We start from the raw sequence: 16653 nt of genomic DNA, 5'->3' as shown, positions 1-16653 counted from the left end.
ACGGGAATTGCGTTAAATGCGACATTTATTTCAGAACCGAACAAGCCTCACGTGCGCACGGACGGCCAGGACCCGCAGCGCTGCCCCCCCTGGCACACGGCAGGGAGCGCGGGCGGGACCCGGAGAGCGGGGAGTGCGGCCTCACTCCTCCTCTGGCCCCAGCCTGCCCGCCGATGCCCGCCTGCCCTCCGTGCCACCCGCTGCCCTGTGGAATTTCCCTTCCGCTTGGGCTTAGAGTCGTGCTTGAACCTCCGGTGTGCATCCTTGCCGAGGGGATGGGTGCCAGGGCCGTGACGAGGAGCGCGGTGTCGGTCAGAGCTGCCGCTAAGATGGCAAGCGGCCCGTGTGCCGCACCCAGCGGGCAGCTCTGTTCCCCTCGGCTCCGACCTCCAGCCGAGCCGTCTGCTCTGCAGGTTTGCTGGCCTCAGGCATGGCTCGGCTCTGGCTGGAGGATGCCCTTCGGCTGGCTGCGTCTTGTCTGTGGCACAGGCAGCAGCACGCAGCCCTGGCCGCTGAACCTGTGTCTGGTCCCTGACAGACACTGGTCCTGTCTCTGCCAGAAGCTGCCTCCATTCTGGAAGAGCCTCCCCTCAGGTACTCCCTGTTTCTCCACCCTGAGCCCCTTACACTGAAATCTGGGATGGTACTAACTAGTCCTTGCTCAGAGCACGGGAGCCAGGATGTTGCAGCCTGGGCCCCTGCATTGCCCCAGCTCGGCCTCTCTGTGCCTCCAGGCTGACACCTCTTCTTACAGAAAGGGCACAGGTTGGCCTTCAGGTCTAAAAGGATCACAGAGGGGAAATAACCCATTTTGCTGGGGAGGTTGTCCTGGGCAGGGGAGCTGGGCTGAGAGGAGCAGCCCCACTGCAGATTTGGGCTCTAGTAATGGGGTAAGATGTCGAAGGAGCTGTGGCAAGGTCAGGCAGGACCAGCATGTGCTCCAGAAGAATCCCCAAACTCTTTCTGTCACCTGAAACCAAAGCTAATGGGTGCCTCATATGCAGCAAGGGGGCCAGTGCCAGCCTCTGCTCCTCTGCCACGTCCCTGCCTATCCGTGCCCCCACAACACGAGTATAACGAGAAGACAGCACCACGTCCCACACACACACACACACACACACACACACACACACACACACACCCCACAGACTGTGCAGGGAGGTGTGGCAGAGCCAAGGCGCAGCTGTGCTGGACAAGAGACAGCAGAGCTGGGGGTGTGCCTGGGAGATGCACGGAGGAAGATGCTCAGCTTCCAGCACAGAGCTGTGCCAGATGCTGCTGGCCACTTGGGAAGCCCTGAACAAAAACATCTAACCATGGGTGAGAGATGGGAGAAGAGAGAGAGCTGCTGCTGGAGGAGGTGGGAAGCAGTGATGGCTGGAGGAGAAGGTCTTTTCAGCAAAAACACCTCCGATGCAGGAAGCCCCCAGATTAACATGCTGATGGAGGCAGGGTGCGGGGAGGTGGGTGCTTGCTTCTGCAGCAGAGGAAGAGTGAGAAAACACCAGCTATAACAGAAAAAAGAAGCCCCATCCCCACCCTGACACCCTTTGATCTGCTTTGAGTTCGTCATCCCGCTGAGAGAAGAAGGGATGTGCAAGCCCTTTTGGGAAAGGGCAAGAAGGATCCTGTAGTCATTCCTAGTCATGGCTCCTGGGGAATTTTCCCATTCCATCTGAACCTCCACACTCCGTGCAGGGTTGGGATCCTTGGCATCCTGCCCTAAGAGTGGGAAATCCCTTTGGATGAGGCTCCTGGGGTCCCAGGCTGGGATAGGGGAAGTGGCCCAAGTGCTTTTTGTTGGAAAGGGTAGCCCAGCATGGGGTGACAGACAGAGCCATACCCAGAGCTCTCCTTTTCCCTCCAGTAGGACCAAGCTCCAAAGTGCAGTGACCCACCTGCAGGGACACGGGTGCCCTGGCCAGTTGAGACTGTGGGCTCCTCCCTTCCAGAGGTAGATGGGACAGGTAGGAATTGCCTTCTTTGGGAAGACATGGTGGGCTGTCTGGGCACTGCTCAGGGGAAAAGTAGTTTAAGCTGTAGGGGAAGGCAAAGGAGATAGTTGGGGAAGGGCATAGAGTGAGGGTGAGAGCTGCACTGCTGCCAGGCACAAGCCAGGGGTGTCCTGGGAAGGCATCTCTGGAACCCGGGCCCACCACCAAGGCTCTCCCCTGCCTGGGGGAGGCATTGGCTGGGGGCCAGGACTCAACTTAGGGGATTTTTGTAATGCAAATAGAAATAAATACTTTATAAATATAATCTTAAAGTACTGACACCTGATCTTACTCTGCTGTCTCTTGCAGAAACACCGGTAAATTAGGGAAACCCCACATCTAAATGACCACTTTCCTTTCGCCTGAAGGCAATTCCTCCTGCTCTCCCAGCTCTGAGCTTTACTGCATTCCCATCTCTCTAGATCAAAGACCAGCTTTTAGTCAAAACCACCCTTCTCACTCCCTCCCCCCTCTGATAGGGACCTTTTTTGGAGAGTTAGACGGTGTGATATGAAGGTCACCCATGGAGGGACAGGCAGAAGATGGCACGTGCACAAGGAATCCTGCCCAGGCGGGTCCAGGCTTTTGCAGCTACAAACAGAAGTGAGTTTCCCCTGTGAAGCTGTGAATCAAGACAGATCCTTCCATGGAGCAGAGAGCTGGGGCAGCAGATGGTGTGAAAGATCAGATATTAACATGGGGAGTCTTCAGACAGAATCAGCTATCTTGATCCTGTTGGCAGACGGATGAGGTGGAGGGTGTTTTTCAGGTTAGATTCTCATCTGGGCTGTTCTCCTTCTGGACAGCTTGGATCTGATTTGGAAAACAAGGGACAAAAGGTGTTAAAAGATGTGGACAAGGAGAGGTGTGGACTCCCAGGTTTAGTGTCCTGCATCCAGGCTGATACTTGAATCCAGACAGCTGAAGGGACATAGAATTAAAGTCTCTTTAGCCAGAGCACGCAGATTTCTGTGCATTTATTCCTATTCCCCTAATCCTGCCACTTGAGGTGATCTCAAGAAGTCCATTGGATGGTCTTGTTGAGGAATGAAAGCATTTGGTGCAGGTAGTTTGGTGTGCAGCTGCGATTTGAGCTGCAGGAGTGAGAGCCTGAGGCCAGAGCCTGTGAACTGCCGATCGTTTGCATAACAAAGGGCACAGGGACCTGCGGCACAGCCAGGTGAAAGACACTCGGGGAGTGCCCTTAGACTAAGAGGGTGTAAAAGCCCAGGGTTCCCTTTGTTCAGGGTCCTTTCTCAGAGGCACCCAGCTCCAGCTGTTATTTTGTTATTGTACCATGATTAAATTGTGTTAAGGAAGGAGATGTCTGAGACTCTGCTGTGGGAAGCCTGTGTCTGAGCCAGTTAGGAAACCTTGTCTGAGTGTGTGTGTGGTGAGTGTAGAAGTCAACCAAGGCCCCAAGGCTCACTGGAACCACCTGCTGTGAAGGGGCCTCAGTCCCAACTCAGGTGGTGCATGTGTGACTTCTTGAGTGGCTCCGGGATGGTGAGACAGGAAAGTCTCCTTAACAGTCTCAAAAACTCTGTGGGATGGTCTCAAGAACAGCGACAGGCCAGAGGCCCTGCCACCAGGCATGGATGTTGCTTTGAGCTCAGCACAGCACCTCTATACCACCTGGAATCTGGTTCTAGACTGAAACATTTAAATGTGGATGAGCTGAATTCAAAATTAATATGGTCCAAGTTTTGCCAGCTGAAAGCCTGTCCCAGAACAGCTCTGCACAGGAGATGCTCCCCACACCTGGCTGGGGCCTGTAGCAGGAAAGCACTGGGAGCCTGCAGCCCCCCCAGCAATGCCTTCTCTGCATCCCCCTTCCCCCAGGTGCCCCTGGTACCTTATGGATCCAGCCAGGAGAGGGTTGAAAGCATAGAGCCAGTCGTGCATGTCTTTGTCACTGCTCGCCTGCAGCAGGATGCCCCGGTGCTCTGTGCACACCGCAAATGTGTTCGGGGTCTGCGAGGGGAGAGCCAGAGCTTAGTCCTTCCCTCGGTGGGGTGTGCGGAGTGGGGCTGGCTCCCAGTGCCCTACCTTGAGCATGGCCTGCTGGTCCTCACTGTACTCCACCTGGGCCTTGGAGAGGTTGAGTATGGCCCTCTCGACCGCATCCTTGTCTGAGTTGTAGATGTAGACGTATGGACGCCGGACCACCACGAAGCGTTTCACCCATCCATTGGTGTGAGGCTCCAGGAAGTGCAGGTAGCCCTTTTTGGAGACGATGGGACTGCAGAAGGGATCAAGGGAAGGCGTGGGATACCATGAGGAAGGAGACCATGAGGAGGTGGCAGTGGCAGGGCATGGCCCCCCTGCCCATAGGTGCTCCCCTTGCTGGCTGCCCCGGTTGCTCCTACCTGACTCGAATCTCCTGGATGTCGGGCACCAGCAACCGCTGCGGCTCCTTCTCCTCCTCAGGCCGGCGGGCTGGGGACTTCTTCTGCTCCCCTTCTACCACAGGCTCCAGATCGGGGCTCTCTGCCCTGGAGGAAACCTGGGGAGGTCTGGGGAAGGAGGAGAGGATGGAATGTAAGAAGAGTGATGGCTAGGGAACATCCATAGACAAAGACTGTGTCCCAGTGATACAGCTGCTCTGCTTGAGATATGTCACCAGAACCTCCCAGCCAGCTTCTTACCTGACCTCCATGGCATTGTAACATCCTTCCACCAGTGATGGGCAGGTTGAGGAGGGGGTGAGAGTGGTGACCCCAAGAGCTGGCATGGAAGGGTCTCTCATCAAGGTCACGGACATTTCAGACAGCTGTGGAGTAATGGAGGTGTGAACTAGAGTTTCTGTTCAAAGCCAGGCACATGCAAAAGACCAGACTCCTGCTCAGACAGGGAGAGGCAAGAACCCTGGCTGGCAGGGTCCTCTCCTGGCGTAGTCCTGAGAGCTACCAATTCTAGGAAATACCAGAGCAAGCAGAGGGAGCAGACCCCAGAGAAGGCATGACTTGTGCCATAGTGCCCATCGGGCCCCCACCCAGCCATTCCCCTGCCAGCCACACATCCCTCCCTGGCCCCACCAGCCCAGCAGAGCCTGGGGCAGAGCAGTACCTTGCTCTCACTGGCACTGATGCAGACGTGGCTGTGGCTGTACTCCCTGTTGAAGGTGTGCGTGAGCAGGCGCAAGCACTGCAGAGAGAGGAGGATGACAGTGGGGCATGAGACACATTCCACCTCCCACTCTCCTTGAGCTTTCTCCCACCACAACCCCCAGCCACCCTGTGGAAGCCACTTCCTGGCTTCATCCTGGCAAGCTGGGTTTGCTGCAGGATGCTACCTTCACAGCCAGCTCCTTCTGCCTCTCGCTGGGGGTCTCAGGGGGAGAGGTGCGGCTTTCAGGTGCTCCATCAGCAGAGAGCGGGGAGGAGATGCAGGAGGTGCTTCGGGACTCAGAATCCTCACTGGAGCAGGGGGACAGGGTCTCCATGCCCAGGCGCTGGGTTGTCTCCAGCTTCTCGCGCAGTAACAGGTAGTGTCTTGTCTTCTCCACCTGGGCACAGGCACCCAGGCTCAGGGGTGGCCCTTTCCGCCATACCCAGGCCCCTTTAACCCCATTTGCTCATTAGCTTTGGATCTGCTGGGATCTGGCCAGCAGTGATGCACAGGAGTACTGGCAGCACAGCCCCATTCCTGCCTCCTCCCACAACCAAGATGGCTGGGTGGGGAATCACCCCAGCGCCAGTGAAGCTGTGAATTGCACTGTTTCAGCCCATTTCTAGCCCAGACTCTCACTTCTTGCAGAAGGCTGAGTTTCTCTAGCTCCCACTGATGGTCGAGGATGAGGCTGTCACTGCGGGGCCGCCAGCCAGCCAGGTTCTCCTCTCCCCGGACATAGGCTACAGAGGTGTCCAGCACACGCCGGCGCCTTCTCTGCATGCCTGTGGGCACGGACACACAGCTGGGGGGACGGACGCACAGCCCCTAACCCAAAGGCCTGGCTGTGCCTCCCTGCCCCAGCTGAATACCTGGGCAGAGGCATGGCACCCACCTGGGCTGCCGGCATCAGCCACGCGGCAGAGGCTGAGCTCGTAGACTCCTGTCACACGGTTGCTGTGAGCAAAGAGAGGTGAGGCATTACTGGCTTTGTCCCATCCCCTTTTAGCCAGGCTGCTGGGATGCCCTAGAAAAGCTCCAGTCCCTAGGTGATGGCTCTCCTGTCCCCAACAGGAGCATCCTGGTACCTCTCAGAAGCCCGCAGGCTGCCGCTGCCGAAAAGATTGCGGATGGAGCGTGAGGCAGGAAGTTTGGCATCCCGGGAGTAGAAAACCATGCAGAAGTCTTTGGTGATGACGGCAGGCTGAGTGCAGTTCTCCATCTGCAGTAAGGCAGAGGGAGGCATCAGGGGTGCTGCAGGGTGGCAGCCCAGCAGGTCTCTCCCTCCCCTGTGCCCAGCAGGTTCCAGTCCCGGGGTCCCACATGGTCCCTAAGTACCAAGCTGAGCCCTGCACCCCATAAGCAGTAGCTAAGGAAGGGCTCACTCTGGCTGCACCCCAACAGCAGGGGAAATACCAGACTTTGTTGATGTATAGTGACCCCAAGGAAGGTCCTTGCCTCGATGTAAGCTGACAGGGTGATGTAGATCTTCTCCCGGTAAGGGGTAACACGGTTGAGCAGCAGCGAGTTGTGCATGGAGCTATCCCACGCCGCCTCAAACTGGTAGAAAGTCCTGCCAAAAAAAACCAGCAGGGCCAGTAAAACAACCTCCCTGGAACCCTTGGCAGGCGAGCAAAGAGATGTCATTGTCCCCCCCACAGCGCTGCAGCAGGCCTGCAAGGACACACAGACATGCATGCGCAGTGGGGACAGATGGGGACAGCCACTCCAGAGGACACAGGCTCAAGGCAAAGGGCACAAGGCATGGTGGGAAGAGGACAGGGTACCCTTGAAATGGCCAATGGACCGGGGTTTTGGGGAGGCAGGACCGCGGGAGGAGCGGGGGCTCAGATGGAGTGCAGGCAAGGCAGAGCAGGCTAGGAAGGCAAAGGAGGGCAAAGGAGGGTTCATGCCCCACCCCTTTGTTCAGGGCAGGGGTTGCCACCCCCAGTGCACCCGGGCCAGTCCCCACCATCCAGCCTGGGGCACAGCACCTCCCAGTCCCTGCCAGGAGCGGCTGTCACCATTTGGGTGATGATGGCCAGAAGGGAAAGGAGGGAGGATGCTCAGCACTGGGGCTGTGCTGCCAGCACAGCCTCCCCACCAGCCAGGTCCCCTTCCCCAGGGCTGCCCCTGTCTGCCAGCCCTGGGCCCCAGTGAGAAGCTGGGGATTATGATTTGGCAGCCGGCCCCTGTCACGCTGTCTCCCCTGGCTCTTGCTCAACCCTCATTGCCAGCCCCATTCCCACTCTGCTGCCTCAGGCCCCTTTGCTGTGTTTTCCACGGCTCCCAGGCTGGGAGGAGCAGGGGACACCTGGTCCCACTCACCCATGCCTACAGGATCCCAGAGAGGATGGCACAGCTCACCCAGATCAAGAGTGGCATCTGCCCTCCTTGGGTTGAGCAACTGAGGGTGAGGAAGCAGGAGGTGGCTTTGGTGAGAGAGCATGGGGGATGCCCATTTCACCCCCTGCACCACTCCTGGGCTCCCTCCCGGGTCAGCCTTGGCTTTATGGTACACCCACTCCCCAAAACCACCCAGAGCTGCTGCAGCCCTGGCTCCCGCCTGAGCATCCTCAGGAAGCTGTAGTTCAGCCATATCTCAATGAGAGCACTTCAGCATGTCCCTGAAGCAGCATCCAGGTGGCTGAGGAGCAATTTTAACAAGAGCCAGGGCAGCCAGTGGGAGTAGGGAGAGGTTCTCGACTGCAATTTCCCCCATTTTGGAAGAAGAGGGAGAGTGACACTTTCAAAAGGTGTACAAAATACATAACCCCACCGGTGTGAGACACAGCCAAGGCGAAGGATTGCTTTGCAGACACAGGTTGCTTAAGAAAAGAGTGCTCCCCAAGGAGGAGGAGGAGAAGAGGAGCCTCAGGGGAGGGGAGAAAGAGCAAAAAGCAAAGGGAGGAGGCAAAGGGGAAGAAGAGAAAAGCAGGAGGGACCAGACCGAGCAGGTGCGCGTGAAATACCTAGTGTCATTTCCCAGCGAAATGCTATAAGTGGAAGGTGACCCAAGGACAAACACACACATGTACACACACAGAGAAACGACAGGTCAGAAGAGCCCCTCTTGAAGGGACTCGCACATAGTAGCACCGCTGGCCAAGGGAGCTCCAGCCTAGCTGAACCCAAAATGGGAACCAAAAGGAGCTCAGTGAGGGCAGCTGGGTGAAAACCCTCTGGCTCCCACTTTCCTCATGGTCCAGCAGCTGGGAAGGAAGCACATGTGCTCCCTATGCCCTTAACTCTGCCCTTGTGCCATCCCAGGGCAAGGAGCTCCCACCCAGCGCGGTCCCCTGGGACAGTGCCAGCTGGGGGGATGAGATTTCCCACTGCCACTCACACAGCAGGTGACTTCTTGGCCCATCCCCTGGTCCACAAGGAAAGCATCACTGTGCTGAGAGACCACAGGCAGTGCTAGTGTGAACCCACCTCTCTTGCAGTGGGGGGACTGGATCAATGCTGTACCCACTTTCCTGCACCCTGCGGGGGGACAGAATGCTGCTGCAGGGACAGCTCTGCCCTCGGACATCTCTGAGCACGACCAGCTTTGAGTTGCTATAGGGAGGACAACCTTCAGGCACAAAGTTATATGCCAGGACTCGGGACGCTCCATCCCTTGTCTCCCAGGCATGTGCCCTTCTTCTTCTGCCACGGGTCACAGTGGTGGCCCCCTTCCCTGAGGCCTCACCAACGCTCCCTTCCAGAGGCTGGTGGCACACCCACAAATCTGGCACCTCTTGCGCATATGCCGCGCTCACCCAGTGGTCCCATCTGGAGCCTGCAGTCCCCTAACAGCCACTGCCCCTTCACACAGGGGTACAACAGTCCGTGCCACATATCCACCCGCTGTCACACCTGCATACAGACACACGCTGCCCGTATGCCGCACCTACACACACAGGACATCCGTGCGCAGGGTGCGCAGCTGCTGCCGCACCAACTGCAGTGCTGCCATCGTTACCAGGTGCCCAGGAGAGGGCAGGACAAGCCCCAAAACTCCTACTGTCCTCACCAGCCCTGCAGCTACTCCAAGCAGTACCAGGGGCTGAGCTGGGGCTGGGGCGGGAGACAATGGAGGCTCTGGCACACTTGTTGCCAGATGCCGGAAAAGATGGGAGAGTAGCAAAGTTGAAAAGCAAGAATAAAACCCAAATCAGGCAATGGAGACGCAGGCGTGCGAGGGGGAGCGGCAGCCAGCCAGAGCGTGGCCCACACGAACAGCAAAAGGGGTCGAGTGAGCAAGAGGTGCCAGCGCAGTAGGGAGGAGGGATGGGGCATGTGAAGGGATGAGGGGCCGATGCCCAAGTGCTGCCTCTGGCGGGAGTGAGCGTGCCGAGGCAAGGGGGTAGAAAGAAAGAAAGGAGAGAAGAAGGAGGGGTGGAAAAAAAACCAATGGAAACAAATAATACCTAGGCATATCCGAATCAAGAAACTGCCTGCGAAAACACAAAACAATCACATGGTTAGTGTGGGCTTAGATGGGCAGTAGCAGCTGAGGGAAGCGAGGGGGGACACCAGGCACTGCCCCCCGCGCCTCCGCCCTGGGCGCTGAATGCGGGGATGGATGCGTGCTGAGGAGAGAGCTGAACCACTCTCCCAGCCTCTTCCTGAGTGGCTCCGGGGCGCTGGGGAGGGGAAGCCAGGGCTGCTCCAGGCAATGGAGGCTGCGTGGCACAAGGCAGCAAAGCGGGGAGCGCAAGCGGCTGGGAGGAGGGTGAAGTGGGCACTGGCTCTGCTCTCTGCCTTCCTTCTGCCTGTCCTCACAGCTGCAGGGTGAAGCATGCATGTCTGCATGTGGACTGAAGTGGAGGGCATTGCAGCTAGCGCCCTGCAGGCAGCTGGCCACCCCCTCCTCCCCCTGCCTCACCATGGGCAGACTACATGGAATAAATATGGGACAGACATGACATGTGCACTGGTCTGTGCCCCCAAATGGGTCCCCAGTCTCCGTGCTTCTCTCCACATCCCAAGTATCCCCCCAGCCCAAGCTGTGTCCCCTTGTCCTGCAGGACTCACGGGGTGGAAGGCAGAGCAGGAGGCACATCCCTCCTGCCAGGCTACTTTAGGAATGCTGAAGATCCCATATGGCTGCATCTGGGACCAGACAATCAAACAGATCAGGAGCTGACAAAAAACTGCACAGCCCCAAGAGCCCACAGGTGCCACAGCCACCCAGCTCCCAGTAAAAAAACCAGCACTGCTCCACTGGGCTGGGCTCTCCTCATCTGACCATCCCCATCTGGCCTCCTTCTGTATCCCCAAGGCTGTGACAAAGTCTCCTGGTCCGACTTGCACGCGTGCTGACCCCAGGACTCGCCTCTGCTGCTCAGATATTCTGTGCCAGTTCCATTGCCAGGTCCAGGAGCTGCCCTGAGAGTGCTCAGGGTACCAAATCCTATCCAGACACCCATCATTCCCCCAAAACCTCCCTGCCTTGGGACAGGCCTCCTTGGGTCAGTGGTGATCACAAAGCAGATGAAGGAAAAAGTGGTCCCCATTCCTTGCCAGGGTGCTCCTACACCAGTGACCACAATGCACACAGCCGAGGACCAGTCCTGCTGCTCCCAGTGCTGGCAGCGACCATCCCTGTCTCGTTGCAGCTGCCTGCATGCACACATCCTGGCCAGAGACCCCCGCCAGTCCCCCGAGTTCCACCAGCAGCCCTGGTGCAGAGGAGAGCTCTGCCCTCCATACCCACGACTCCCCCTGCCACTGCAGGAGTCACACAGGGAGATCTTGAAGAGAAAAAATCTTCTGGTCCTGCTTCTTTCACACCCTGCCAAACCTACAGTGGGGACACCTTTAAGCAACCTGGTCTAGTGGAAGGTGTCCCTGCCTGTAGCAGGGGGTTTGGAATGAGATTATCTTTAAAGTCTCTTTCAGCCCAAACCACTCTGTGGTTCTGTGGCAGCCCCCTGGAATAGGCAGGAAGGGATGGGCATCCCTGGAGTCACCCACAGGGGGTGGGAATGGCTTTCCTGCATTACTTACACACAGATAGGGATCTGCCATGGGTGCCAAGTGACCTTTCCAGCAATTTTGCTGGAACACAGGACAAATAGCCCTCCCCTCTAGCCATGGAGTTGGGACATCCTCCTGGCACCAGCACCAACTGCCTCCCTGTGCCAGCCCATCACAGCCAGCACCAGAGAGCAGGACCCACACACAAATTCCCTTTAGTGCCCTCCCCAGCACAGCAAGACATCGGGGGGGGGGGGGGGGAGGAAGAAGGGGTTTGGCAGCCCTGTACCCCAAGACCCCGTGCAGCTTCAGAAAAACCCTGACTCAAGGCAGCCGTGGGTCAGCAGAAGGGCCAAGAGCCTTCCAGGGGAAAGGGGGGCTGCTACTCAACCCCTCATCCCTCACCACAGCAGGGGAAGAGCAAGAAAAAAAAGCATCACGCACCGGTCATCCTGGGAGGGGTGGATGTACCCGGAGGAGAGGATGTTCAGGGACAGAATGTTGGGGTCGATGAGCGACTCGTCTGCCTCTGGGGTGTTCCGGATTCGACCTGCAAACACAGCACGGAGTTGCCTCTGAGGTGACAGGCAGTGGCCCTGTGAGGGTCCCCATGAAGGCAGGGGCAGACTGCCTGTCTGCAGCCCCCCCTGGCCATTCAGCACCAGAGATCCTGGTCCAACTCCTGGACACGGGGGCAGGGGCTGAGGTGTCCTGCCCACGCAGTGTCCCAGTGTCACCTGCCAGGCAGCCGCTGCTTTGCTATTGCAGGGCAGGAGGGGAGACAAGGCATAAAGCTCCGTGTGGGAGCATGGGAATGTGGGCAAGAAACAGTCCGAGAGGATGCCTGGGAGCTCAGTGGGCTGGGGGCTGGCTTGGCTTACCCACAACCAGCTCCCGTACTTCCTTCCAGCGGATGAGGCTGCCCGTTTCATGCACCAAGGTGACACTGATTCTCCTCTGGATGCCCTGAGACCCACGAGGCCAGAGAGAAGGGACAGTGGTTAACACAGGTCCTGCAGGAGTCAGCTAGGACAGCACCTTGGGCAGAGAGTACCTGATGAAGGAGGAAGGTCCCATGGCATGGCATGCCTCCGCGGTGGTCCACAACAGCAGGGATGTAGCTGGAAGAGAGGATTGCAGGATGAAACAGAATCCTACCAGCCTGCCCAGAGGTGCTGAGCACTGGGCAAATCCCTTGCTGCCTCCCTCTCCCTCTCCCTCTCCCTCTCCCTCTCCCTCTCCCACAGGACTTACTCGCCATTGGCCTCCAGCTCACAGATCTCAAAGAAAACCATCAGGTCGTACTTGCACTGGCAGGGGCCAGCACTGGGCCGAGTCATGGTGCTCAGCTTTGTCGCAGGCACTGCAGTGGGTCAGAAAAGACAGGTAAGAGGTTGAGCCTGCTGCTGGCACTCAGAATGAGGAATATGATGGCAGGGGAAGGGCAGAGCAGGCAAGGACCTCAGGGCATGCACACAGGCAGCAACAAGAGCCTCATCCCAGAGACCTTGCTGACCACTGGCAGTGCTTTCTCCCTTGCCCAGCACTGAGTGTCAGCAAGAGACTGGCCTCTCCCATCCCCAGGTGCACACAGTGTGCCTGCAGGCCTGGCACAGACACATCCCAAAACACACAGTGCTGCCCCAGGCACTGCTCAGGAACAACCAGAGGGAGGCTCCCCCTGTGCTGGTGTTTTGACTGTACAGCCAAACCTCCACAGCTGGGTCTCATCAGCTGTGCCACCCTGTGGGACATTGGGGCTGGGTGGCCACCTGAGCCACCCAGGGCAAGGAACCTCCTCCCTGCTGCTCTGCAGGAGGTGAGATGGGGGCTTTCCATCTGTTGAGTACCGTGGAAATGGGTGTCTAGAGCTTTTGAGTGCCATGGCCCATAATAAATAAATAAAATAGTACATTTTGTGATGCTTCTGTGGTCCTAACTGGTCCCTCTGGGAAAGGGGAACCACCTAAAATGGAAACTGCAGATGGGCACAAGAGTAGGAGGCCGGGTTCCCTACCTGGTTTGGAGAGTGGCATCACACGGGGGAAGTGGCGTCGGGATGGCCTCAGTGGGCTGCAGACAGAACCAGCTTGGTTATAGCACCCCCAGGGACCCCCAGTCCCAGCCAGCCCCACCTATGCCTTGGGGCCACCCTGGGTCCCCAGGCAGCCCACGGCACCAGAAGCCCCTAGCACAGCCAGGGGCTGGGGGTGGCCCAGATGTGCCCACCTCAGGACATCCTTGCAGAGAGGTGGGAAGGGGTGCTGCTGGTAATGGCCAAACACCTCGAACACAATTGGCTGGCTCTTGATGTATTCGATGAAAGATTTTGTCACCTCCACAGCGATCTAGAAGAGAAAGAGCTGCTGAGGCACTGACAGTGAAGTTTGTCTGGGAAAGGGGATAGAGCCAGCAACAGCACCTGGGGTGTGGAAAGGTGTAAGACTGTGAGTCTCCTGCACCCACTCCCACTCCTCCCCCCATCCAGGGATGCTTTCTCCACCAAGACCACTGTGGAATCCCAGCATTTTCAGGTGGACAACAGTGGCTTCTGGTGTTTTTCCTGCATGTCCACCACGTCTAAGCCTGGCTTAGCTGGGTGTCTGTGAGGGGCTGGGAAAGGCAGGAGGAAGCTGCTTCTCTGGGAGAGGATTCAGCCAATGGCCCTGCAGAGACCCCAGCAGCTGCAGGAGCAAAGGGGTGGCAGAAGAGGGGTACGCACATTTTGGACATGATAGAAGCCCAGGGGTGGCCCCCGTCCTGTGTTCTTCAAGGGCTCTGTTGAAAAGGCCTCATCATGGCGATGGATGAAGCTGTGGAGGGAAGGAAGGTTGTTCAGGGGCTGTGGGATGGGGACGTGCTGGACCAGGGAGAGGAGTGAAAGCAAGGGACCACAACGAGAGCCTATTCCCCCTGGGGCTACTGCCTGCACAGGACTCCCTGAAGCTGATGGGAGTCTCTCCTTGCCTTTGCCAGTGACTAAACAAGTGCTTGGGCAGATTTCACAGCCTTTGGTTTTGCCTCCCCATCTACAAAGGGCTCAGGGGTGGAGGAAACTTCCCAAATTCACCACAAGCCCCCAGGTGATGGCTGCAGCTTGGTGGAAGAAGCAGGGCTGGGGGGCACTAGGGGCTCACTTGAACTGGCAGAAGATGTCAGCGTATTCTGCAGAGATGCTGGAGGCTTGCAGGACTGTCACACGGAACGTGAAGATGCTGCCCAGCTTCAGGTGGTCCAAAGCCACCTCCAGTGGCCCGTCCGGTGCAGGCTTCTCCGGGCTGTCCAGAAGATCCTCTGGGGTCACTGCAGGGAGGAGAAGGCCCTTAGCAAGGCAGGGTGTCTTCCCCTCAGTGTTAGGAACATTTAGGAACAATGTTGAGATGCTGGAGCATGCCCAGGGAAGGGCAACAAGGCTGGTGAAGGGTCTGGAACACAAGTCCTTGTTCAACACAGCAGGAGCAGCTGAGGGAGCTGGGGGTGTTTAGCCTGGAGAACAGGAGGCTGAGGGGAGACCTCATCACTCTCTGCAACTCCCTGAAAGGAGGGTGTAGCCAGGTGGAGGGTGGTCTCTTCTCCCAGGCAACCACTGACAGAACAAGAGGACACAGTCTTAAGCTGCACCAGGGGAGGCTTAGGTTGGACATTAGGAATTAGTCGTTCACAGGAAGGGTGACTGAGCATTGGAAGGGACTCCCAGGGAGGTGGTGCAGTCACTGTCCCTGGAGGTGTTTAAGAAAAGCCTGGATGTGGCACTCAGTGCCATGGTGGTTGACAAGGTGTTGTCAGGTGATAGGTTGAACCCGATGATCTCAAAGGCTTTTCCCAGCCTAGCTGACTGTGATTCCATGATTCTGTCTGCCAGCAGCCCCCCACTGGAGCACTGGGCTGTCAATGCCGCGGAGGGTGCAAGAGGCTGGGTGCAGGGAGCCACTCCCAAAGTGCCTGTCACACTCCTTACCTGCACAGGTGTTGTTGTTGACTTCATCGGCGGACGGGCCCACGTCGCTGACCTGCCCCTGACCTTCCACTATGCGCAGCTCCTCCTGAGAGGTCCCCGAGCGAGACATCCCGACAGCTGGGCACGACTCTGACTGGAACTGAGCCAGGAGTGGAGTTCAGGGATGCTGGTGGTCCCCAGTGTGGTCCTGCTTGCACCACCAGCAGCATCCCAAGCACCCAGGCACCCCTAGCTCTCCTCTCCCACCCCACGGTAGCCCCTCTGGGACATGGGCGAGAGCAGGATGCGCCGGTGGGTGCCCAAGTCCTGGTGGACCAAGAACACATTCCTTTCCCTCCACCTCTAGGAGCCTGGGGACCCCAAGGGGAAGCATTGAGGTGGCAGGCAGGGATCTGGGGTCCTTGGGCATCCACCAAGAGCCAGGCCCACCTTACCTTCTCAAAGTGCTGGTCATCAAAGGAGATCTTGGCTGTCCCCGATTGCCGCACGCCAGAGCCATAGTCAGGGGCTTCTTCGTCCGCTGGAGGAGGGATGGGGGTGAGCCAGCACAGAGGGTGCAGGGGAGGCAAGGGGCACATTTTGCAGTGGGGGTTCCCTCCTACCTGAGATGGCCTGGACAGCCACGCGCAGGAAGCCCTTCACCTCGCCCTTCTCGCTGACGATGGCCACGCGGTGGACCAGGGGCACCGGGTAGAGGAGGTTGCTCAGGTAGACAAAGGCCCTGCCAGAGAAGGGGGGGACACACAACAGGGGGGAGAGCGGTCACTGCTCCCACCCGTGAGTCCCCAGGCACGGCTGGCGTGGCCGGCAGTGGCCGGGATCCCAGGTCACTGCTCAGGGCGCGACCGCAGCGCTGCAAAGCAAAACTAAAGAGAAGGCAGCCAGGGCCAGGCGAAGGGGCTGGGGGCAGCGGGCAGGCAGCGTGCCGCGGGCAGGAGGGCGGGCAGGAGGGTGGCACACGCCACGGACAACACCACAGAACACACCAGACTTGCAGACCTCTCCGACTGTCACCTCCATGGCAGGCAGGAGGGGAGAGGGCTGCGCTGGTGCCACCGTGAAGCCGTAGGGCAAGAGGACCTTCTGTGTGGTAGAGAGCTGGAGAACTTGGGCAGGAGGTGCTGCAACATGACTGGGGGGGGCAGCTGCAGAGTCACCACGGGGAGGACAGGGGCAAGACAGGGGGGGAGGAAGGGTGACAAGGGAGATGGAGGCTGTCAGGAGTGAAGGAGGTTAGAGGACAAGGTCCTGGACCTCCAGAGGTGAACCTGCTGGGGGTTCATGGCCCTGGCTCTGCCCGCCGTGTTGGAGACCACTGGGAGGGAGGCTGCATGGTGTGGCTGGCAGCATCAGGTTGTGCATCCCCCCTCCCCATCCCTTCCACACATGGCTTCGGGGTCCTGGGCCACCTGCCAGCACGTCACAGGGATGGATGGCACGCCTGGCAAGTCTGAGCCTCCCTGCTCTCTTCTGCAGCATCCAGAGGTGCTACGCCGGAGTCCAACACGATGGCTGCACCATGTCTCTGTCAGCACCTCCTGTCAGGCCACTGCTCTCTGCTTCTCAAGCATTTTGGGTCCTCTTGCTGCCTCCCTCCGCCTAACCGTCAGCTTCCAATGGTCA

The 16653-nt window shown here is 58.3% G+C and overlaps 1 protein-coding gene across 20 annotated transcripts in view; it reads right to left on the bottom strand.

The window, feature by feature from the left end:
• Positions 1-7: 7 nt before the first annotated feature.
• The window catches only part of KIF1A (kinesin family member 1A), a 41594-nt gene continuing 24948 nt past the window's right edge, over positions 8-16653 (bottom strand). For 6 of the 20 annotated variants that reach the window (XM_053951491.1, XM_053951494.1, XM_053951496.1 and 3 more), the window contains 22 exons: positions 15633-15751; positions 15465-15550; positions 15031-15169; positions 14210-14375; positions 13795-13885; positions 13302-13420; positions 13090-13145; positions 12327-12435; positions 12127-12193; positions 11954-12038; positions 11517-11622; positions 6564-6678; positions 6194-6327; positions 6001-6062; positions 5745-5890; positions 5290-5502; positions 5064-5141; positions 4643-4767; positions 4364-4510; positions 4044-4236; positions 3850-3968; positions 8-2807 (listed from right to left, as the gene is read on the bottom strand). In XM_053951491.1, coding sequence (XP_053807466.1) covers positions 2765-2807; positions 3850-3968; positions 4044-4236; positions 4364-4510; positions 4643-4767; positions 5064-5141; positions 5290-5502; positions 5745-5890; positions 6001-6062; positions 6194-6327; positions 6564-6678; positions 11517-11622; positions 11954-12038; positions 12127-12193; positions 12327-12435; positions 13090-13145; positions 13302-13420; positions 13795-13885; positions 14210-14375; positions 15031-15169; positions 15465-15550; positions 15633-15751 — 2518 coding nt within the window. In that variant the 3' untranslated portion in view covers positions 8-2764. Of the gene's footprint in view, positions 2808-3849; positions 3969-4043; positions 4237-4363; positions 4511-4642; positions 4768-5063; positions 5142-5289; positions 5503-5744; positions 5891-6000; positions 6063-6193; positions 6328-6563; positions 6679-8077; positions 8102-9520; positions 9548-11516; positions 11623-11953; positions 12039-12126; positions 12194-12326; positions 12436-13089; positions 13146-13301; positions 13421-13794; positions 13886-14209; positions 14376-15030; positions 15170-15464; positions 15551-15632; positions 15752-16653 lie in introns of all 20 variants that reach the window. The other 14 variants (XM_053951488.1, XM_053951492.1, XM_053951493.1 and 11 more) reach the window with 3 other exon arrangements.

This window comes from Vidua chalybeata, chromosome 10, assembly GCF_026979565.1.
Source record: "Vidua chalybeata isolate OUT-0048 chromosome 10, bVidCha1 merged haplotype, whole genome shotgun sequence".
NCBI lineage: Eukaryota > Metazoa > Chordata > Aves > Passeriformes > Viduidae > Vidua > Vidua chalybeata.
This window is presented reverse-complemented; position numbering and strand designations above follow the sequence as displayed.